Raw genomic sequence first — 25,129 nt, forward strand, 5'->3', positions numbered from 1 at the left:
CGACTGGGGGTGTGGCTTCTAGAAAGGGGCCCGGTGGTGTCATGGAAACGTTGTAATTGGCGTCTGTTTTGCTAACGGTGTGTTGGAATGGCGGGCAACGCGGCGCCCATTGTGCTGACACTTGTATGATTGTGGGCGGGTCCGACTAGGGATAAGGTTGGGCGGGTCCCGGGGGGCAGAGTGTGGCGCCGGGCTGGAGAGTCGTATCCCAGTAACAGACGCCAGTACAACAGGACTCCTCTCCCGGATCATACAGCGTCACCGCAGCAGCTTTCCAGGGAATGGTACGTTATCTTCTCATTCATATATACAGTAGTGGATGGAACGCTTCTGCGCAGACCTCACTAATAATCATACATCCAGTCATCAGGTATAGTATACAGCTGTGATCATCATACATCCAGTCATCAGGTATAGTATACAGCTGTGATCATCATACATCCAGTCATCAGGTATAGTATACAGCTGTGATCATCATACATCCAGTCATCAGGTATAGTTTACAGCTGTGATCATCATACATACAGTCATCAGGTATAGTATACAGCTGTGATCATCATACATCCAGTCATCAGGTATAGTATACAGCTGTGATCATCATACATCCAGTCATCAGGTATAGTATACAGCTGTGATCATCATTCATCCAGTCATCAGGTATAGTATACAGCTGTGATCATCATACATCCAGTCATCAGGTATAGTATACAGCTGTGATCATCATACATCCAGTCATCAGGTATAGTATACAGCTGTGATCATCATACATCCAGTCATCAGGTATAGTATACAGCTGTGATCATCATACATCCAGTCATCAGGTATAGTATACAGCTGTGATCATCATACATCCAGTCATCAGGTATAGTATACAGCTGTGATCATCATACATCCAGTCATCAGGTATAGTATACAGCTGTGATCATCATACATCCAGTCATCAGGTATAGTATACAGCTGTGATCATCATACATACAGTCATCAGGTATAGTATACAGCTGTGATCATCATACATACAGTCATCAGGTATAGTATACAGCTGTGTTTATCATACATACAGTCATCAGGTATAGTATACAGCTGTGATCATCATACATACAGTCATCAGGTATAGTATACAGCTGTGATCATACATACAGTCATCAGGTATAGTATACAGCTGTGATCATCATACAGTCATCAGGTATAGTATACAGCTGTGATCATCATACAGTCATCAGGTATAGTATACAGCTGTGATCATCATACATCCAGTCATCAGGTATAGTATACAGCTGTGATCATCATACATCCAGTCATCAGGTATAGTATACAGCTGTGATCATCATACATCCAGTCATCAGGTATAGTATACAGCTGTGATCATCATACATCCAGTCATCAGGTATAGTATACAGCTGTGATCATCATACATCCAGTCATCAGGTATAGTATACAGCTGTGATCATCATACATACAGTCATCAGGTATAGTATACAGCAGTCATCATACAGTCATCAGGTATAGTATACAGCTGTGATCATCATACATACAGTGATCAGGTATAGTATACAGCTGTGATCATCATACATCCAGTCATCAGATATAGTATACAGCAGTCATCATACATCCAGTCATCAGATATAGTATACAGCAGTCATCATACATACAGTCATCAGATATAGTATACAGCAGTCATCATACATACAGTCATCAGATATAGTATACAGCAGTCATCATACATACAGTCATCAGATATAGTATACAGCAGTCATCATACATACAGTCATCAGATATAGTATACAGCAGTCATCATACATACAGTCATCAGATATAGTATACAGCAGTCATCATACATACAGTCATCAGATATAGTATACAGCAGTCATCATACATACAGTCATCAGATATAGTATACAGCAGTCATCATACATACAGTCATCAGATATAGTATACAGCAGTCATCATACATACAGTCATCAGATATAGTATACAGCAGTCATCATACATACAGTCATCAGATATAGTATACAGCAGTCATCATACATACAGTCATCAGATATAGTATACAGCAGTCATCATACATACAGTCATCAGATATAGTATACAGCAGTCATCATACATACAGTCATCAGATATAGTATACAGCAGTCATCATACATACAGTCATCAGATATAGTATACAGCAGTCATCATACATACAGTCATCAGATATAGTATACAGCAGTCATCATACATACAGTCATCAGATATAGTATACAGCAGTCATCATACATACAGTCATCAGATATAGTATACAGCAGTCATCATACATACAGTCATCAGATATAGTATACAGCAGTCATCATCATACATACAGTCATCAGATATAGTATACAGCAGTCATCATCATACATACAGTCATCAGATATAGTATACAGCAGTCATCATCATACATACAGTCATCAGATATAGTATACAGCAGTCATCATCATACATACAGTCATCAGATATAGTATACAGCAGTCATCATCATACATACAGTCATCAGATATAGTATACAGCAGTCATCATCATACATACAGTCATCAGATATAGTATACAGCAGTCATCATCATACATACAGTCATCAGATATAGTATACAGCAGTCATCATCATACATACAGTCATCAGATATAGTATACAGCAGTCATCATCATACATACAGTCATCAGATATAGTATACAGCAGTCATCATCATACATACAGTCATCAGATATAGTATACAGCAGTCATCATCATACATACAGTCATCAGATATAGTATACAGCAGTCATCATACATACAGTCATCAGATATAGTATACAGCAGTCATCATACATACAGTCATCAGATATAGTATACAGCAGTCATCATACATACAGTCATCAGATATAGTATACAGCAGTCATCATACATACAGTCATCAGATATAGTATACAGCAGTCATCATACATACAGTCATCAGATATAGTATACAGCAGTCATCATCATACATACAGTCATCAGATATAGTATACAGCAGTCATCATCATACATACAGTCATCAGATATAGTATACAGCAGTCATCATCATACATACAGTCATCAGATATAGTATACAGCAGTCATTATCATACATACAGTCATCAGATATAGTATACAGCAGTCATCATCATACATACAGTCATCAGATATAGTATACAGCAGTCATCATCATACATACAGTCATCAGATATAGTATACAGCAGTCATCATCATACATACAGTCATCAGATATAGTATACAGCAGTCATCATCATACATACAGTGCATAGGATATAGTATACAGCAGTCATCATCATACATACAGTGCATAGGATATAGTATACGGAAGTGATCATCATACATACAGTGCATTAGACATAGTATACGGAAGTGATCATCATACATACAGTGCATTAGACATAGTATACGGAAGTGATCATCATACATACAGTGCATTAGACATAGTATACGGAAGTGATCATCATACATACAGTGCATTAGACATAGTATACGGAAGTGATCATCATACATACAGTGCATTAGACATAGTATACAGCAGTCATCATCATACATACAGTCATCAGATATAGTATACAGCAGTCATCATCATACATACAGTCATCAGATATAGTATACAGCAGTCATCATCATACATACAGTGCATAGGATATAGTATACAGCAGTCATCATCATACATACAGTGCATAGGATATAGTATACGGAAGTGATCATCATACATACAGTGCATTAGACATAGTATACGGAAGTGATCATCATACATACAGTGCATTAGACATAGTATACAGCAGTCATCATCATACATACAGTGCATTAGACATAGTATACAGCAGTCATCATCATACATACAGTGCATAGGATATAGTATACAGCAGTCATCATCATACATACAGTGCATTAGACATAGTATACAGCAGTCATCATCATACATACAGTGCATTAGACATAGTATACAGCAGTCATCATCATACATACAGTGCATAGGATATAGTATACAGCAGTCATCATCATACATACAGTGCATTAGACATGGTAGTATACAGCAATGAACTACAACTCTCAGCATGCCCTTACACTCCTAGACAGCAGCTGGAGAGCCACAGGTGGACAACTGTTGTGCAGCATCCCAGGACAGCATGGAACAAGACAGCAACAGTAAAATGGGCACTTCTCAGCAGGGTTGGCATAACCGATGCCTTTTTTTGTGGGACTGCCATGCTAACATTTGTAATGTTGGCCAGTAAGATCTGTATCTGAGGCAGGCATGTGTAGTGGATGGGAGCATGTTTACAGTATGTGAAGTATCATTTACTACAGGTTTTCTCTTATAAAGCACAATAGATTATTAACCGTTATCGTGCATGGCAGTGTTTCACAACCAGTGTGCCTCCAGCTGTTGCAAAACTACAACTCCCAGCATGCCTGAACAGCCTTAAAGGAAAACCCGATACACCGGGTTATAGTGCCGGTGAACAGGAGGCCGGTGCGGGGTTTCTGACCCATAAACTTACCTGCGTTAAGGTTCCCAATCCCTTTGAAGTTCGGCTTCTTCCAGAGCTGAATTGCGCACTGGAGGCGGCCCGCCGGCTGGATTTGAATATTCATGGGCACTGGTCAAGCGAGCACTCAGTAGACATAAGTTCACACGTGACCAACTTCCATGAATATTCAAATCCAGCCGGCGGGGCCGCCTCCAGCGCGCAATTCAGCTCTGGAAGAAGCCGAACTTCAAAGGGACTGGGAACCTTAATGCAGGTAAGTTTATAGGTCAGAAACCCCGCACCGGCCTCCTGTTCACCCGCACTATCGGGGAGATTTATCAAATCCTGTGCAAAGGAAAAGTTGCCCAAAGCAACCAATCAGATTGCTTCTTTCATTTTGCAGAGACCTTGTTTAAAATGAAAGAAGCGATCTGATTGGTTGGGCAACCAGGCAACTTTTCCCCTGAACAGGTTTTGATAAATCTCCCCCTATAACCCGGTGTATCGGGTTTATTGTGGGTGAACGGGTGACAACTTTCCTTTAACAGCACACTGGTTGGGAAACAATGCATAAGGGTGAGAGTGGGAGTTGTAGTTTTGCAACAGCTGGAGGCACCCTAGTTGCGAACCACAGGTGTATTGGTATGACATCCCTGGCAATGAGTGATATGCTGTATATACATATCAATAAGTGGTATAATTATTTATTTATATATATATATATATATATATATATATATATATATATATATATTCAATGATTGATATGTTTCGTTAGTAAACCCCTGTAAAGGTGTCTTGTAGTAATGTGCACTGTGCCCGCACAATGATTGATGATGTTACTCTGGGTATACAAGCCTCAGGGGATGAGGGGAACAAGCACTAGGTTTCCATAGCCTGTCAGCAGCTTCTGATATCACAGGAGTCAATCAGTATGGGATCTTCATCTTCTGTGCTGAATCCTTCCAATCCTGTGCCTGCTCCTCGTTTCTTTGTGCCTCCAGTACGACCAGCACACCCCGTTTTTGGAGTGCAGACTGGGCTGATGGTAATGATAGTTATCCTATTGCCTGTAGAATATCAGATTTCCAGCTGCAGCCCAGGAACTCATGACATGGCTTCTGAGGCTTTCTGTCTATGTCAGTGTTTCCGAACCAGGGTGCCTCCAGCTGTTGCAAAACTACAACTCCCAGCATGCCCGGACAGCCAAAGGCTGTCCGGGCATGCTGGGAGTTGTAGTTTTGCAACCACTGGAGGCACCCTGGTTGGGAAACACTGGTCTATGTAATAAGCTTTGTATAGTGTATCACGTAGTAGTAGCATGTGTCTGTGTCAAAGCTGTTTGTCTTCAGGAGAGTTTACACAACTACCTCTGTCTTTCTATACGAGTGTTGTATTTCAGATTAATTTGTGAATTTCGATTGCTCTAAATTAAGAAAAGCTAAAATAGGATTATTTTCCCATCATAAATATATGGGACTGTATGAAGTGAAGAAAACAGTGACCCGGCTTTAGCAAGACTAGGGTATACAGAATAAAATAAGAGGGAAGGACTGGGGTCTCAGGAAATATAGTTGGTCACGGAGGTGCAATGTCCACAATGGAACCGGAATAAATGAACTTTTTATCCATACATCACAGACTGTGATCTTTGCCGGATTGCGCCAGTAACCCCTGGATTTTCTACACCCAGATATTGAATGCACAATAAGGGTTAAACATTTGTAACTGCGAGAAAGAAATGAGACTGCAGTCGCCATCCGTTGCCGTTTTATTCGGTCATCTGTAAGTGGAAGCGATTGCAGAGACAAGGGCAAACTGGAACATGATGTTTCACGCTGAGGTATACCGGCTTGAAGAAGCACACCTCAGCGTGAAACAGCCTGTTTCGGGGGAATACATAAAGGGTCCTAAAGTGACGGCTTATGAGGCATGCATCGTTTCCGCTCTTGCACTGTATTCCACTCTGGAACTTTGTATTAAATTTTTTCTTTTATTTTACATATTCCAACATTTTAACATTACTTATTAGGCATCTGTATCGAGAAAACCTGGTCTTGCCCAACGTAAGAAAACCGGAGCCAAACCTGAATTAACAGAAGAACAAAAGCAAGAGATCCGAGAAGCCTTTGATTTGTTTGACACTGATGGGTCCGGTACTATTGATGTTAAGGAACTGAAGGTGAGTTCTGAAATCTAGCATTTGTCTCACTGAAGCCTACAACAAAGAGAAGCCTACACTTAAAGAAGTATTCCGAGAATTCACTTATTTATTTTTTGCTTATATAGTGCAGCAAAGACTATTAGAAATCAATGTAAAGCTTATTGTATATGCCTTCTTACCTTTTTTTTCTGATATGGCATGCATGGGATAGGCTCCATCTTTGTTTACATATGCACACTTTTCCCTAAATAGTCAGCTGGGTGTGTAATTTTATTTCAAAAAGCGGTGTAAATGCCCCCTCAGCCACATATTTACCCTCTCCCTGGTTGGGATTCATGCCTCGTATAGCCTAGCATTCACGTAACATATTCAGGAAAGATTTCACATACTCAGTCCAGTAGTAAAATCTCTTTCTCAAGGGGCGGCTACAAAATTGTATCATGAAACTCTTATTTTTTTTCTATACCACAGATCATCATTAAAGGGGGTACTCTGGTGGAAAACAATTTTTTAAAATCAACTGGTGCCAGAAAGTTAAACAGATTTGTAAATGACTTCTATTTAAAAATCTTAATCCTTCCAGAATGTATCAGCTTCTGTATGCTCCACAGGAAGTTCTTTTCTTTTCTCTCTGACCACAGTGCTCTCTGCTGACACATTTGTCCATGTCAGGAATTGTCCGGAGCAGGAGAGGTTTATGGGGATTTGCTACTGCTCTGCACAGTTCCTGACATGGGCAGATGTGTCAGCAGAGAGCAGTGTGGTTAGACAGAAAAAAGAAATTAACCCCTTAAGGACATAGTGTTTTTGCACTTTCGTTTTTTTTCCTCCTTGCCTGTTAAAAATCATAACCCTTTCAATATTGCACCTAAAAATCCATATGATGATTTATTTTTTGCACCACCAATTCTACTTTGTAATTACATCAGTCATTTTACCCAAAAATCGGCAAAACTGAAAAAAAAAATCATTGTGCGACAAAATGGAAGAAAAAACGCCACACACAGGTACAGACACTATATTATGAACTACACTAACTTTACAGCCCCTGTTGCATAGTCAAATAAAAAAAAAATCCTGGAACACCCCTTTAACTTTTTTTGTTCACTTATTTTTTTTTGCAGTGTTATAGCTCCCATAGGGGGCTATAACACTGATCTTTTACACATATCACTACAAAGCCATAGCTTTATATTGATTAGTGTTATCGGCAGTTGATTGCTCAAGCCTGGATTTCAGTCGCCGTTCGGACGCGCAGGAGGCAGGTAAGGCACCCTCTGCGTCCTAGCTAACCCCTTTCCGCAAAAAGCCGGGTTTATACGGCGCTGCGGCATGGGAGGGTTATGAAGTGAACTCAGGAGCTGAGCTGTCATCATACCCGCACGGTCCCAGCTGCTATCAGCAGCCAGGACCTGTGGCTAATGCCGGACATCGCCGTTCTGGCAGATGTCCGGCATTAACTCTTCAGACGCAGCGATCAAAGTTGATCGCCTCATCTAAAAGTGAAGGTAAAAGCATCCCGGCAGCTCAGTCGGGCTGATCGGGACATCGCAATAAAACTAAACTAAAGAGTTAATTTCGGACATCTGCCGGAATGGCGATGTCCGGCATTAGCCACGGGTCCTGGCTGCTGATAGCAGCCGGGACCGTGCGGGAATGATGCGAGCTCAGCTCCTGAGCTCGCTTCATAACCCTTCCGTGCCGCAGCGCTGTATAAACCTGGCGTTCTGCAGCAAGGGGTTAAAAAAGAAAATAACTTCCTCTGTAGTGTACTGGAAGGATCAAGATTTTTAAATAGAAGTAGAAAACTAAAAGTTAGGTGCAGCTCACAACAGAAGGACCGAGGTAATTAAAGCTATAGCCGGACCCCACCGGCAACAAGGTAAAAATGTATTCAAAATAATAGCTTATACCTCTAGGACCTCACCAACCTTGGTGCATAATGATAAAGGTGGAAATAAAATGCGATATATCAGTGTTACTCATAAAATTATTTTTAATTAAATATAAATAGAATAAGGATAAAATGTTGAATTAACACATTTGACTGGCACTACCATATGATAATCCCACCGGGCCCCGTGGGATATCAAACTAATACAAATGGATGTAAACCGCAAACAAAAATTGAAGTCCTGTTTTGTAGCAGAGTAAGTATGCTTGTAACATAAAGTCAATCTCCAGAAAAAAGATACAAATGATATTAAAAGTATCTCTCACCACTGCTTCTGGCGGCTTGATAGCCCTTTACTGTGGGTTACAGCCCTGCACTCCTCTCGTGTCCCGATAGTGGGGGGGGGGGGGGGGCGGCGGCACTGCAGTCTCCCTTGCAGCCCTGATGGCAGGGGGAGGCGCAGTATGATGTTACGTGCCACTGGCTCCGATGGCAGGGGAGCGTGATGTGATGTGATGTTCTGTACTGCAGATCTCACTCGCTCACTGGCTGTCTGTTGATGGTATTATTGTGACACTCCGGCAAGAGTGTCAGTCAGCACGGGAGCGGCAGTAAGTCCGGCGGCAATGGTGCGCTCGGGAGCGGCGGGGGATCCAGGGATGGCGTCCCACGTGGAGACCTGGACTGTAGGAAGTGTAGGCTGTGGGAGATGGTTAAAGGTAGGATTGCCGCCAGGCAGGGCGGAATACGGCTTGGTTAACACCTCTGTTACCGGAACCTGTGAGTTTGCAGGCAGACACTGGCAAAGACTGTGAATAGTGCCAGACACCATAATTTGCAAAGCTGTTTAACTTTCTTGGACGAGTTGATTTAAAAAAAAAAAAATTTCCACCGGCAAGTTTTCTAGGATTTTTTGAATATTGGTGAAACTGGCCTGAAAAAAGAAAAACTTTACTCACCTCTTAATCAACCCTCACTCCTTTATCCTCTGCTAGGCCTTCTGCAATTACATGTCATGCATTGTTCACATGATGCTGCAGCCAGTTGTGTGCCTCATGTCATCTCTACATGCATATAGGACATGTGACAGCTGAGGCCAGCAATTGGTTGCGTCATTACATGAATTATGTTGAGTACCCGGTGTTGCCCGTTCGAAACCCTGTGGGACAGGATAAGCTACAACGACATTCTTGTCGTCATATTCTGTCCCCCGCACTAACTATTTTCTGCACCTGCCTGCCTGACAGTTTTGAGATTTAACAGAAGTTTCATAGAATTGCAAAGGATTTTATACAGAAAAAAAACACCCTCTCAAATGGGGTGGGTTTGATTTAATTAAACTATATTTTTAGTTAAAGGGGAATTCCGGGCAAAAACATTTTATCCCCTATCCAAAGGATAGGGGATAAGATGTCTGATCGCGGGGGGCCTACTGCTGAGACCCCCCCCCTCCCGCGATCTTCCTGCAGCACCCGCATTCTATGCGGGTGCTGTATCTCCTGTTTCGGAAACCTCCGGGACTGGGGACGTGACGTCACGCCACGCCCCCTCAATTCATGTCTATGGGATGGGGGTGTGATCGCATAGAATGCGGGTGCTGCAGGAAGATCGCGGGAGTCTCAACAGCAGGCCCCCTGCGATCAGACATCCTTTGGATAGGGGATAAAATGTTTTTGCCCGGAATACACCTTTAACATCTAAGTAACATGTGTAGTAAGTTTCATGAAAATATCTTCTGCCATTTGGAAGTCATGATGGAACTTCCAATGTTGAGATACCTACATACATATATCAAATAGAATAAAGGTCTCAGCAACGAAGTAGCAGGCTCCCAAATAGTGCAAAAGCCTTTGTCAAGTATAATTATGTAGCCGAAATGTTGCACGTACTGTTTGGGATTACCAATAAAATACAACACCTTTTGCACTATTTGGGAGCCTGCTACTTCGTTGCTGGGACCTTTATTCTGTTTGATGTGGATATTCTGGATTGGTCATCTGGATGGTCACTTGCACAGTGACTTGTACTGTCTTCCTTCTCCATTGTCATATATAATATATATATATTATAGTAGGGATGCACCAAAAGGGAAATTTTTGTCCGAAACCAAAAATTTAGGCTGTGTTTGCCCAAAACTGAAAATGTATTGCCCCGCCCGTTTACGCCGTTCACAGTGCAGGATCAGAAACATAATAATTTAATAGTTGGGACACTTACGCACCTGGCGATACCAAATATGTTTATTTTTATCATTTTTTAAAATATTTTTTACATGGAAAATGGGAAAAGGAGGGTGATTTAAACTTTTAATATGGAAGGGGTTAATGGGTGTTTTTTAAACTATTATTTTACTTTTTTTTTTTTTTTTTTTTTTTTTTAGTCCGGCTGCCTCTAGAGTGCATCTTTGGACACCACTGTCAACTTTGTCAAAGGGTTAATAGCCAGCCGCAACAATTGCTGCATGTCAGCTGTTAGCAGTGCCCCCCCCCCGCTACAAGAATTAGCAGGGAGCTGCGGGGTATGGTCGATGACTGACACCTGAGCAATCTCTGATGTCCATCAATAGAGGCAGATGTCAGCTGCTGATAGCAGCAGGCATCTCCCGTGTATGACACGGACTTGACCCACAGGTCCACGTCATGTCCTCACCTGACTCATGACGTTTATGTATGTCATGGGCCGAGAAGGGGTTAAGCCACGCCCCCCAACATTTTCGGCAAGAAATTTAGTCAGCTGAAAATGCCTAAAGGGGCATCTTCGGCTGATAATTTTGGTGCATCCCTAAAAAAAAAATGTGTGTGTGTTAGTAGCTCTCATTTGAGTTTTTATATATATATATATATATATATATATATATATATATATAAATAAATATATGACTAGCTGAGTACCTGGCATTGCCCAGGTTTTTCCTTCCTAATCCTTGTTGTGGAAGAAAATCAACAGATGAAGCTTTTGACTTCATATCCCGTCCTCATATATGGTTGTCATGTCCCAGCCCCATATCCCGGCCCGTAATATTGTGTACCAGGTATTGAAATATCTCCAGCCGTAAGGAAGTTATGTGGGAACATACATTTCCCATTGATTTGCATGGGACTTTAAACAAAAAACCCAGAGTCTCACAAATGGGGGTATTTAAGGGTTAAATGAACTATCCTATATTTTAAGTGGACATATAAGTAACATGTGACCAAGTATTATCGAAATATCTCCAGCCATTTGGAAGTTATGCAGTAAAATATATTTCTCATAGACTTGTATGGGACTTTAAACATAAACCCGGCCCCTGGCAAATCGGGGTGAGTAAGGGTTAAATCACCTATCCTATGTTTGTTGTTGACATATAAGTAACATGTGTGCCAAGTGTCATGTTAATATCTTTAGCCGTTTGAACGTGATGCTGGAACATACACACATACATACATACATACGTACTCACACACACACACACACACACAATGGGGGAAATTTTATCAAAATCTGTGCAAAGGAAAAGTTGGCCATAGCAACCAATCAGATCGCTTCTTTCATTTTGCAGAGGCCTTGTTAAAAATTAAAGAAGTGAGCTGATTGGTTGCTATGGGCAACTGGGCAACTTTTCCTCTGGAAGGTTTTGATAAATCTACCCCAATGAGTTTTATATATACTAGCTGAGTACCCGGCGTTGCCCGGTTTTTCCTTCCTAATCCTTGTTGGGGAGGAAAATCAACAAAGGAGGAAGCTTTTGACTTCATATCCCGACCTCCTATCCCAACCTCCTGTCTCGACCTCCTATCCCGACCTCCTATCCCGACCTCCTATCCTGACCATCTCGACCTCCTATCTCGACCTGGGAACATACATTTCCCATTGATTTGCATGGGACTTTAAACAAAAACCCTGACCCTCACAAATGGGGGTAGTTAAGGGTTAAATTAACTATCCTATATTTTAAGTGGACATATAAGTAACATGTGACCAAGTATTATCGAAATATCTCCAGCCGTTTGGAAGTTATGCAGTAACATATATTTCCCATAGACTTGTATGGGACTTTAAACATAAACCCCACCCCTGGCAAATGGGGGTGAGTAAGGGTTAAATCACCTACCTATGTTTGTTGTTGACATATAAGTAACATGTGTACCAAGTTTCATGTTAATATCTTTAGCCGTTTGAAAGTTTTTGTGGAACATACATGCATACATACACACACACACACACACACACGTTGAGTTTTATAAATATATATATATATATATATATATATATATATACTAGCTGAGTACCCGGCGTTGCCCGGTTTTTTCCTTCCTAATCCTTGTTGGGGAGGAAAATAAACAAAGGAGGAAGCTTTTGACCTCCTATCCCGTCCTCATATATTGTTGTCATATCCCAACCCCATATCCTGACCTCTTATCCCGTCCTCCTGTCCCGACCTCCTATCCAGTCCTCCTGTCCCGACCTCCTATCCAGTCCTCCTGTCCCGACCTCCTATCCAGTCCTCCTATTTTGACCTCCTATCCCGTCCTCCTATCTCGATCTCCTATCCCAACCTCATATCCCGACCTGTAATATGTGACCAGTTATTGAAATATCTCCAGCCGTACAGAAGTTATGTGGGAACATACATTTCCCATTGATTTGCATGGGACTTTAAACAAAAACCCCGACCCTCACAAATTGGGGTAGTTAAGGGTTAAATGAACTATCCTATACTTTAAGTGGGCATATAAGTAACGTGACCAAGTATTATGGAAATATCTCCATCCGTTTGGAAGTCATGCGGTAACTTATATTTCCCATTGACTTGTATGGGACTTTAAACATAAACCACACCCCTGGCAAATGGGGTGAGTAAGGGTTAAATCACCTATCCTATGTTTGTTGTTGACATATAAGTAACATGTGTGCCAAGTTTCATGTTAATATCTTTAGCCGTTTGGACGTGATGCTGGAACATACATACACACACACACACACACACACACACACACACACACACACACACGTTGAGTTATATATATATATATATATATATATATATATATATATAATTTATTCTCTATTTATTAATTAATTTTTTTGCAAAAAGATGGTTTTCCAAAAGAGCCTTGGGGTGAGAAGTGTTAATCCATAGACATCCAGATGATGTAATAGCAGGGACTCGTTGTGTGCTTTCCTCTTGACAGATGGGTCTAATCATTTTTCATTGTAGCTGCAGTTATTGCTCATGCTCCTGCTTTTGTAAGGCCATATTATAGAGGGAATCAGGAATAAGGCTGGGTTCACACTACGTTTTGTCCCATACGGGAGCGCATACGGCAGGGGGGAGCTAAAAGCTCGCGCTCCCGTATGTCACCGTATGCGCTCCCGTATGTCATTCATTTCAATGAGCCGACCGGAGTGAAACGTTCGGTCCGGTCGGCTCATTTTTGCGCCGTATGCGCTTTTACAACCGGACCTAAAACTGTGGTCAACCACGGTTTTAGGTCCGGTTGTAAAAGCGCATACGGCGCAAAAATGAGCCGACCGGACCGAACGTTTCACTCCGGTCGGCTCATTGAAATGAATGACATACGGGAGCGCATACGGTGACATACGGGAGCGCAAGCTTTTAGCTCCCCCCTGCCGTATGCGCTCCCGTATGGGACAAAACGTAGTGTGAACCCACCCTAAGTTCAGGAATAATCATATTGACCCACATAATAGAGATAACAACATGTCATTTTTACCTTGAAGTGCACTGTGTAAAAATATTACACTGTACAATTCTGCAAAAAAAAAGCCCTCATATGGGTCTGTAGATGGAAACAGATGCATTTAATGTGCCCCGCTCAATGATACTTACATGTCCCTGCCGCCCTGTGCCATCACTCTCCTTCGCTATCAGAACATCGCTGCTAACGCCGCCCCATCGTCCAATAAGGGTGGCGTGAGCAGTTACGTGATGACGGAGAGCGACGGCGCAGGGCAGGGGCGACGTAGTTATAAGGCAGCAGTGGAGCAGTGAACTGATGGGCCGGAGTGGCGGGGACATGTGAGTATAATTGCGCATCCATGTACGAAACCCTCAACATACGATGGTTTCAACAGACGATGGTCCGCTTTGAACCAATTAACAGAACAGATCTAACAAAACCCTGATGAACCTCATTCAAAGTGAATGGGACCTGTCAGGTGTCACAACCTCTGTCCCAGCCCCGTTATCAGCAGTTGTAGAGCTCCACAATGCTGATGTGAACATAGTTATGATGTGCCACAACAGATGATGTATCTGAAGAATTCTGAAAAAAATGATATTTGTCTTCATCCAGGTTGCCATGCGTGCCCTAGGTTTTGAGCCAAAGAAGGAGGAAATGAAAAAAATGATAGCAGACATTGATAAAGATGGTTCTGGCACCATTGACTTTGAGGATTTCTTATCTCTAATGACTCATAAGATGGTAAGTAGAAGATGTTGTTTTTAGGCTTTGTTGTATTCTCTTTGTACAACTTCTTTTTACAACTCTGCATTGATTTATGTCTAATATTAGAGTGAAAAGGACTCTAAAGAAGAAATTATGAAAGCTTTCCGGTTATTTGACGATGACGGCACAGGAAAGATTTCCTTTAAAAACCTTAAGAGAGTTGCCAAGGAATTGGGTGAAAACCTGACAGACGAAGAATTACAGGTATGTTATGGCACTATGATAAAGGATGAGTTAAGATTATGTGGCATACATTGTTGCATTAACCTCTTCAGGACGCCGGGCGTATGCATACGCCCTGCATCCCGAGTCCTTAAGGACGTGGGGCGTATGCATACGCCTGTGGGAATTCCGGTCCCCGCCGCTAGCCGGTTGGGGACCGGACCGGGATGCCTGCTGAAATCATTCAGCAGGCATCCCGGCACATCGTCCAGGGGGGTCCTGAGACCCCCCTATGTCGGCGATTGCAGAAAATCGCATGTCAATTCAGACATGCGATTTTCTGCTATTCCGGGCTGATTGGGTCTCTGGTGACCCGATCATCCGGAAAATAGGGATGATCGGAGCTGTCAGTGACAGCCCTGATAATCCTATGGGCTAGGAGCAAGGTCGCAGTGCTGCGATCTCCTCCTATCCCCTGCCATTGGTCAGAACTGATTCTGACCAATGGCAGCGCAGGACAGTGGGTTGCCATGGCAACCCCCATTCTGCCCACCCCAGGATTTCGTGGGGAACGTGGGGAGAAGATGGAGGCTGGTACCTGGAGGAGAAGATGCGTGGGGACCCCCGATCGTCGCTGGTACAGGTAGGGAAACAACAGGGGGGGGGGAATGAAGGTGAAAGTAAAGTGATTTTTACTGTGACAACCACTAGGAAGGCCAAACTGCAATTCCCAGCATGCCCAGACAGCCAAACGCTGTCTGGGCATGCTGGGAGTTGTAGTTTTGCAACATCTGGAGGGTCACAGTTTGGAGACCACTGTTACAGTGGTGCCCAAATGGTAGTCCTCCAGATGTTGCCAAACTACAACTCTCAGCATGCCTAGACTGCCCAGGCATGCTGGGAGTTGTAGTTCTGTAACATCTGTCCCTTCAGATTTTGCAATTTTCATGAAATTTTTCACAAAAAAAGATGCAAGTAACGCCGAAAATTTACCACCAAAATAAAGTAGAATATGCCACGAAAAAACGATCTCAGAATCAGAGTATTCGGTAAAAGCGTTTTCGAGTTATTCATTCGTAAAGCGACGGTGGTCAGAATTGCGAAAAAGGGCTCAGTCCTTAAGGTGAAAAAGGGCTGCGTCCTTAAGGGGTTAATAAGTAGTACAAGACATGCCTACTGTCCCAGATTGCCATTAAGTCTCTGAAAATAGTATGAGGTCTCTTGCAAAAGGTTAGCTATTACAACTAGGGTAGCAATATATATTTGTATGGTTTGCCTTGATTTACGTGGCAGGTGTATACTTACATATGCCTGTATTTATCTCTTCTGTGTCAAAGTTAAAGAAGTGAATTGTTTTTGGCAAGATAGTGTTCGTGACACTGAATAGCCTTTTGGTTCGCATTAGTTTGCAGCACCAAATACTATTGCTGCAATTGTCTGCAGTTACATCAAATTTGACAGCAATAATAGCACGGCATTCTTTTTAAAAACTGGTAAGGGACAGGAATGTGGAATTCCTATCGCCCGATGCCTGGGACAAGCAGTTCCTGGCGCCGGGCAGGTGAATTTTTCAGGCTTCGAGCAAGCAGGGCCGAACCTGAGGGCCCCCCGACATGCACAGCGGCGCTCAGAGGTCTGATTTCAGTAACTGGGGGCAGCCGCTAATAGTCAGCATGCGGCGATCGCCATGGCTGGCTATTAACCCTTTAGATTGCCGCTGTCAAAGCTGACAGTGGTGTTTAAAGGGACATGTAAATGCTCCCTGGTGGGCTAGTGGGATGGATCGCCCACCGTGCAGTGCTATGGTGGTGGTGGTGGGGGGGGGGGGTCAATCCACTATTGAGGTAGCCGGAGGGCTTACCTCTGTTCCTTGGTGTCCCGGCTCTGTCATTTATAGAGCCTGGCTGGACTGGGCTCTATCAATGGATTGCAGAGCACACAGATCAATGGAGTTCAATAGAACTCTATTGACCTGTATGAGGAATCTAATTATTTATCCTAAAAGTCCCCTAAGATACTATTAAAGTGTTAAAAAAATAAAATAAAAAAATGTTAAGAAAAGTTAAAATCACCCCCTTTTCCTATATAAAAACATGTAAACATAATAAAAATAAACAATGTTAAAACATAACTTTTAATGAGCCATGATTAAAACTTAACTCATTATTGAAAAACCTATATGTGATTGCATGCTACTGCATGCTTGCAATTGCATGTGAATCGGTCCGTCGGTCCGCAAACTGCTGGTGCAGGATATTTCGCAGCTACGTAGGAGTGACTGGGACGTATCACAACCATGTAAGGAGACTAGGATTGATACGATTGGTCTAGCAAGGTGACAATTATGATGCAATGGATTATGGTACGAAACAATTGGATGGGGTTTATGCTGTGATAGGTTGTTACTCCTGCATGTCATTGAATAAACCAATTAAAAGTATAAACACCATAAGGAAATGACATGGATGGATGACATCATGGCTAGGAGGTTACATAAACCCCAGTGCGGCTTGTTTGCACGCCAGTTGCCTGTTAGCCCTTGAGAAAGCCACAGCTTGTGGCAAAACGTCGGGCGAGCGGGCAATGTGAAACTGATTTTAATTTCTACTCAGGCATGAGTGTTTGGTGTTTTTGCAGAAGGTTTTTATAATTTTTTTGGACTTTAGCGATCCAAAAAAGTGATGGAGATACCTTTTTAATTAAATTTAGTAGGGTAGCATTAAAAAAAATTATAATAAAAAGATACAGTAGTGATGGAAAAAATTGTATATAACACATTTTTAAACGGGGATCAATTTATGGGTGCGGGCAGGGCACTAAAAATGTAGCTGACGATAACAAAAATGTAGTGTGTGTTTGTTTTTCACTTTTTATTCTTTATTTTTTACATTTTTTTTAGGTAGTACTACTACTCCCAGCATTGAACACACTGTTTCATGATGTGAGTAGTAGTAGTACCTGTACTAATTGACAGATCGCCCCGGGTCCGTTGCAATCCTCCTGTATAATGTATAGATGCGGCCACTCTTCTCTGGTCCCCTGCACTGCTGTATATATACACCTATTCATAGAGAAAAAAAATTTGAAACACACACATTATTAAAAATTAATTTTAAATGAATTTTTTCCCATCCCTTTCCTTTTAAAAAATGTCTAAAAAAATTTTTTTGCGCTTGCTTCCGTAAAAATAAGTGATATTACATGTAAAATGGCTGTTAAAGCTCTCTAACTTTTCAAAATAAATGTTTAATAAATAAATGGTTTACATAAAGTAGACATATTGAGGGAGATTTATCAATGTGTGAGAGAAAAAGTGAAGTGATTTCCCCCAGCAGCCAATCGCAGCTCAGCTAACGAGTTCTGGTAAAGTGAAAGCTGAGCTGTGATTGGTTGCTGTGGGGCAATCACTCCACTTTTTCTCTCACACAGTTTGATAAATCTGGGCCCTAGTAAATGGGAATCAATAACTAATGTTATTTGGTACAATTATCTTTTGTACAAGCAGAGAATTTAAAATGTAGAATAAAAATGTTTCAAATTTTTTTCTAAAAATTTTCACAAACGTTGAATGTATCAACCATAATCTACCACTACTATAAAGTACAATGTGTCACGAAAAAAAACAATCTCCGCATCATTTACACGGGTAAATGCAATATAAAGTTCTTACCACATAAAGTTACTCATGTTAGTATTGAAAAATAGGGCTCTGGAATTAAGGCAAAAGCTGCCAGCTCCGGCAAGGGGTTAAAAATAAAAGGAGCAATCTGATTGGTTGCTGTGGGTAGCTGCTCCGCTCTTTCTCTGCACAAGGTTTGATAAACCTCCCCCGCTGTCTATATTCTGAATGTCTAAGACTTGTTGCTTCCACCCAATGCTGTATCTTGCCGACACCTCCGGTCAATGGATTCACAATTTCCACTCTTATGTTTTTATTAGGAAATGATTGACGAAGCCGATCGTGATGGAGATGGGGAAATCAATGAACAGGAATTCCTTAGGATCATGAGAAAGACAAGCCTTTACTAAGTTATTTGTAGGAAACATGTTAACACTGTGAAGATATAAAAGAAAGTAAACAAAAAAAAAAGCTATTTGGAATGAGCTGTCCTCGTATTTGCATCAGGACTTGTTTATTTTGAAGCTATATGTATTGTTGTTCTATGCCGGCCTTTGAATGGATCCTTTGGAATGTGCCATTATTCAGAGCCTGGCTGTATTGTACATCCTATGTATATTATTAGCTGTGTTTTGTTTTGTCAACTACACGTTGATGAATTAACTTCCGCTACTTCCTTAAATGGACAATAGCTTAGTTATTTCTTTTTGGGTTCTCCAGTTTTGTGTGTGTGTGTGTGTTGGCCCCTGCTTCTTGCTTTGTATTGGATGACTGGCAGGTGGTTTATTCTTTACTCTTGGCCTTGTTTTTGTGAAAATGCACTGTAGAATACTGTCCTGACCTATTTTGTAATAAACTTTTTTTTTCTTTTTTTAACTTGGTTTGGTTCTGGGTTGCCTCAATTTCAATATTCAGAATGAGCACTGCCCCCTTCAAACAGCTGATTGGTGGAGGTGCCAAGGGACAGACTCCTGCCAATATAATATTGATAGCGTGTCATGAGGATAGGCCATCAATTTTAAGTCTGGATAACCAGTTTAAGGGTATGTTCACACGTGTGTATTTTCTGCAGCGCATTTTCCTATCCATTAACTTCAATAGTCAGCAAAATCTGCAGCAATATATGCTTGTGTGAACATACCGCGAAGAGTCTATTCACACGTACAATATCCTGCGCATATTTGATGTGCAGGATTTGAAGTTGCAGATTTAAAGGGGTACTCCGGTGGAAAACTTTATTTTTTTTTATTTTTTATCAACTGGTAACAGAAAGTTAAACAGATTTGTAAATAAACCTTCTTGTAGATGTGAACTGGCACTACTTTCACTTCTCATTCCCTATGTATATTCAGCAGCATAGGGAGTCCATTATGCAGGTGTGGGGGTAAATGGCGCACAATATGGTGGTGCTAATCGTGATAGTCCAATGCAATTGGTAAATCTACTTGTGAGTAGAATAGAAGACAATTGCACTCACCAATCTTCGTTTATGTGCTTTATTTCTTTAGAACGAGGGGTACAGTTTGCGGGTGCACCCGCAAACTGTACCCCTCGTTCTGAAGAAATAAAGCACATAAACGAAGATTGAGTGCAATTGTCTTCTATTCTACTCACAAGTAGATTTGTATATAACTTCTATTAAAAAATCTTAATCTTTCCAGTGCTTATTAGCTGCTGAATACTACTGAGTAAGAACTGTCCAGAGTAGGAGAAAATCCCCATGGCAAACATATGCTGCTATGGACAGCGATGTCAGCAGAGAGCACTGTGCTCGTGATGTCAGCAGAGAGCACTGTGTTCCAAAAGAGAAAAGAATTTCCTCTGTAGTATTCAGCAGCTAATAAGTACTGGAAGGATTAAGATTTTTTAATAGAAGTAAATTACAAATCTGTTTAGAGTAACTTTCTGGCACCAGTTGATTAAGAAAATTTTTTTTTTCCACCGGAGTACCCCTTTAAAGCAGTGTTCAAACCATTAGTTTACAATAAAAGCTTCTGTATAGAATCTGCAGATTCAAATCCTGTGCAGAATACTAAGTGTAAATAGACCTTAATAAGGGTAGGGTCACACACAGCGCATCCACTGCCTGTTTCCAACAACATAGTGCTGCAGAAATCTTTAATGCAATAGGTCTGATTATAAAACTTACAATTTTAAGTCATAATCTAATAAAAGTCTATTAGTGAGTAACAAAAATAAGATTAAAGGGGTACTCCGGCAATAAACATCTTTTCCCCTAATCTTTGGATGTCTGATCTCGGGCGTCCCACTGCTGGGGACCCCCGGGATCCCCATGCCGGCAGCATCCGGAACAGGGAAGCTTGGAGCTTTGTGTTGGTTACATCACACCATGCACCCTCCATTCATGTCTTTGGGAGGGGGCGTGACGGCTAGTACGTAACTGTCACGCCTCCTCCCATAGACATGAATGGAGGGGCGCAGCGGCTGTAGTCTCCAGTCATCCGGCATGGAGCAGAGTTTGCTCCGTGCACGGATGACAGGTGTGCTGCGCCGGAGATCACAGGGGTCCCGCTTTTGGATAGGGGATAAGATGTTTTTCGCCAGAGTACCCCTTTTAAAACCACAGTCTATCATGTCTCTTATATTAGTGACATATACTGAAATAGGGGCAATGAAGGTGGTAATGTACAACTAGCCTTGTCAGTATGTCCCCTTGATAAAGCCACACATCAAGTGGCGAAACATGTAGTTAGGCAGTTTAGATTTTAGCAACAGTCTCATGTTTCCTATTAGGTATTAGTCAGATTATGCATTCAGAGAGCAATACGATAGTGGCTGAGGCCACAGTGGTTGTTCACAGTCTAAAACAGGTGGCATATACACTCTGCAAGTGTATATATTAATAAGGCTAGTTAATGCCTATAAATCTCATTTGTGTCTGGATTGTACCACCTCCATTTGTTCCTATTCCCGTATTTGTCACTAATATAGGAGACATGGTAGATTGGGGTTTTATTCTTATTTTTGTTACTCACTAATACAATATTAAAGGAGTAGTCCGGTGCGCACTTTTCACATTTTATCCCAAAAGGGGGGCTGCAAAATAAAAGAAAACAAACTTTCTCTTACCTGCCAACGAGCCCCCGGAGCTCGGATACACTCCGGTACAGGTGTTCGGTCCCCGGGCTGTATTCTTCTTACTTCCTGTTAGCCCGGCACGTCACACGGAGCTTCAGCCTATCACCAGCCGGGACATTGCTGCGGCCGGTGATAGGCTGAAGCTCCATGTGACGTGACGGGCTAACAGGAAGTAGGAAGCAAACAGCCCGGGGACCGAACACCTGTACCGGAGTGTACCGGAGCTCCGGGGGCTCGTTGGCAGGTAAGAGAAAGTTTGTTTTCTTTTATTTTGCAGCCCGGATGGGATAAAATGAGAAAAGTGCGCGCCAGACTACTCCTTTAAGTTATAATCTTATGAAAGTCTAAGTTTTATATTCAGACCTTGAATGTTTCTGTAGCCCTTAGGGCTATATGTTGTTGGTTTTTGTACCTTCGTATATGTCTGGGGGCAGAGTTTATAGTTGATATTAAATCCACTGCCTATTTGACGCAGCCTATGCGCTGCCGCCAGTCACAGAGCGACTGAAGAGCGAGCACCCTGCAGCGGCTGGGCAGCTCTGTATGTTAGCTCATGAAATCCGCTGCTACTAGTGGACACACAGAAGCAGGGAGCTTGCTCTACAGTCGCTCTGGGAAAATATGCTGTGAATGCGCTGTGTGTGACCCCATCCTAAAGGGGTGTTCCCATCTGAGAAATTGCTACCTGGCCCACTCTGGCTTGCTTGTGGCTTCTGGAGGTGGTTGGGAAGCCAAAAACTGCTCTATGCTGTTTGCTTAACTCCTATAGACTTCAATGGGAGTTGTACCCTACAACAGACAACTACACCATGTGTGTGTATAATAATATATAATGTTATAATGGCAAAGAGTTATCTTACTATCCTTACATGCCAAAACAGATGCTTAATAACACTGTATTATAGTATCAATAAAAAGCTGTATACCAAGCTACCAAGTATATAGATATCAGTAGCAATTATAAAACCAAGCCTTAGTGCCAATGCAGGCGGCTTGAGATAGAGCAAACAACAAAGTAAATGGTAAATAGAATGTTCCTAAAAGTGGTTACATAAAAGTAACAGGAACTGCTGCAAGTGCATGAAATTCATACAGTAGAAATCAATTCAATATTCTTAAGGACCATACAAATATAAATCACAGAGGGAAGACAGGCAATGCCTCAGCACAGCAATGCATGTATAGCAGCTATAATCACATTGCTCTCACCATCCTTCTTTTCTTTTTGCTTTTATTTCATTTTCAACTGTACAAAAACTGAATACAACTTTGGGAAGGGCAGGGAGGGAGACAGAGTGCGGGGTAGAGCGAGACGACAAAACTGTTTCTTGTCAGATGATGCTTCTTCCGGCCGCCTTCGTGATTATTCTTACTAGTCTTTGGCCATACAAATATAAACAGAGCAGTAAAAAAAACAAAGTATTACTTTAAAAAAAAAAGGAGTTAATTACACAAAAACACCAAGTAGTATTTATATAACCAGGGAGATACAGAACCGATGGCAACCATCAACCCTACACACCCCAACGCGCATTTCCATTCTTCCCTATGTTGCCCCTGACATTTATGGATATGCCATAAATACCAAATTTCCCACGTGAGAATACCTCATGTGGGACATTAGTTATTTTCATCCCTTTTTTTATTTTATTTGTAGCCTCCACATTATCCAGTAGGAGGAGCTCACAAGCTGTTCCTTACACATACATATCTATGTTTGCATGCTTATAATGCCTTTTTACCTGTTTGATGCTTTTTCTTTTTTATTAAATTAACAGTGTTACTATGGAGAGTAGGACATAAACAGTAAACAAGACAGCTATTGCAGCTATATATGTATAGTTTCACAAAATCTGGAGGGATTTCTATTAAAATCATGAGAAACCCCATGGGGGGGGGGGGGGGGAAGATTTATCGAAATCTGTAGAGCAAGAATGGTACAATGGTGCATTTGTGCATAATAGCCAATCAGGAGCAATCTGACTAGTTGCTATGGACCACTGCAGCACTTTTCCTCTACACAGATTTCAATAAATCTCCCCAATGTTTTTGTTTTGCATCACTCATTAGACCTAATTATAACACACTCTGTTATTGAATAATAATAATAATAATAGTGGAGAAAAGCATAATCGGTTGGAGAAGTAAAGATGAAGCACACACTTTTTGGTTTGTATTGCTAGGAAGACCAATTATGGCACGCTGAGACCCAGGCAGCTATCCTTAAGGTCGGACTTCAACATGGTGAGGTAAGAGGGTATCTACCTCTAAAAAAACTTTTTTATGGGGATTGATGGTGTACTATTGTAATTTCAGGACAAGAAGGCTCACAGAAAGGCTAGAACTAAAAGTAAGGAATGCGGGTTATGCAAAAAGAAGCTCTGTGGTACTTACAAGAAGCAATCAAGTTAAGTAATTGCTAGAAGTTTCCATATAAAATTCTAGGGATCAGAGTTAGGGTATGTTCACACGGCAGAATGTGGAATTTTGCAGAAATATTCCACACAGGCATTCCTCTGCAGAGTGTACACGGTGGAAATCCCAATTCCGGCATCCACAGAAAGAATAGACCTGTCTATTTCTGCGGATTCTGCTTGGAAATACATTGCTGTTTATGAGATGGTGCATTTCCAACTAGCGGTCCTTGCGCCTGCCGGGTCGTGAAAATGTGCGGTACGTCCGCACAGGCATTTTGCACATTTTCCCCCATGTGACCATGGCCTTAGGGAGAAAAAGGAGAATGAGAATGTGAATCAGATAATTCATCTCCTGTGGAAATGAAAATGTAGAAGGTTTTCCCTATCCAAAAGAACATTGCAGACTTATGGAGAACGAATAGAGAAAGCCGGATAAAACTTTTTTTTGTACCATCCACCTTCAGAATGCGTTCACACGCTAATAGCTAGCAGCGAGTTTCCCGCTGCGAGTTACGCTACCATTGATTTAAATGGGTCCGCGGACAGTCCACAAATCTGACACTATTGCAGGCTGTCTGTGGACCCATTCAAATCAATGGTAGCGTAACTCGCAGCAGGTTTCCCGCAGTGTGAAACCTGCTGCTAGTAAAAGCGTGTGAACGCACCCTAAAGCGGATTTATTAGAAAAAGTCGGAAAGCTACAGCTGCATCTTTCATGCCAGTTATGGCCACGACCTTGGTAGCTGGGTGCCTCCAGAGTCTGGATAGATGAATTAGAGGAACATCTGGAAGAGGTGCCCCGTGAGAACAGATCCTGGCTTCCAGCTCTATTCTAGGTGG

General features: G+C 41.8%; 1 protein-coding gene across 1 annotated transcript; it reads left to right on the plus strand.

Annotated features, from left to right (window-relative positions):
• The first annotated feature begins 39 nt into the window (after window positions 1–39).
• LOC130361259 (uncharacterized) lies at window positions 40–19,632 on the plus strand. The gene is made up of 5 exons (XM_056564039.1): window positions 40–284; window positions 6,515–6,664; window positions 14,840–14,968; window positions 15,059–15,196; window positions 19,094–19,632. Exons 1-5 carry the CDS (start codon window positions 282–284, stop codon window positions 19,181–19,183), a joined length of 510 nt encoding a protein of 169 aa, XP_056420014.1. The 5' UTR covers window positions 40–281; the 3' UTR covers window positions 19,184–19,632.
• Window positions 19,633–25,129: the final 5,497 nt, after the last annotated feature.

The sequence above is a fragment of the Hyla sarda genome, chromosome 1, assembly GCF_029499605.1.
Source record: "Hyla sarda isolate aHylSar1 chromosome 1, aHylSar1.hap1, whole genome shotgun sequence".
Taxonomy (NCBI): domain Eukaryota; kingdom Metazoa; phylum Chordata; class Amphibia; order Anura; family Hylidae; genus Hyla; species Hyla sarda.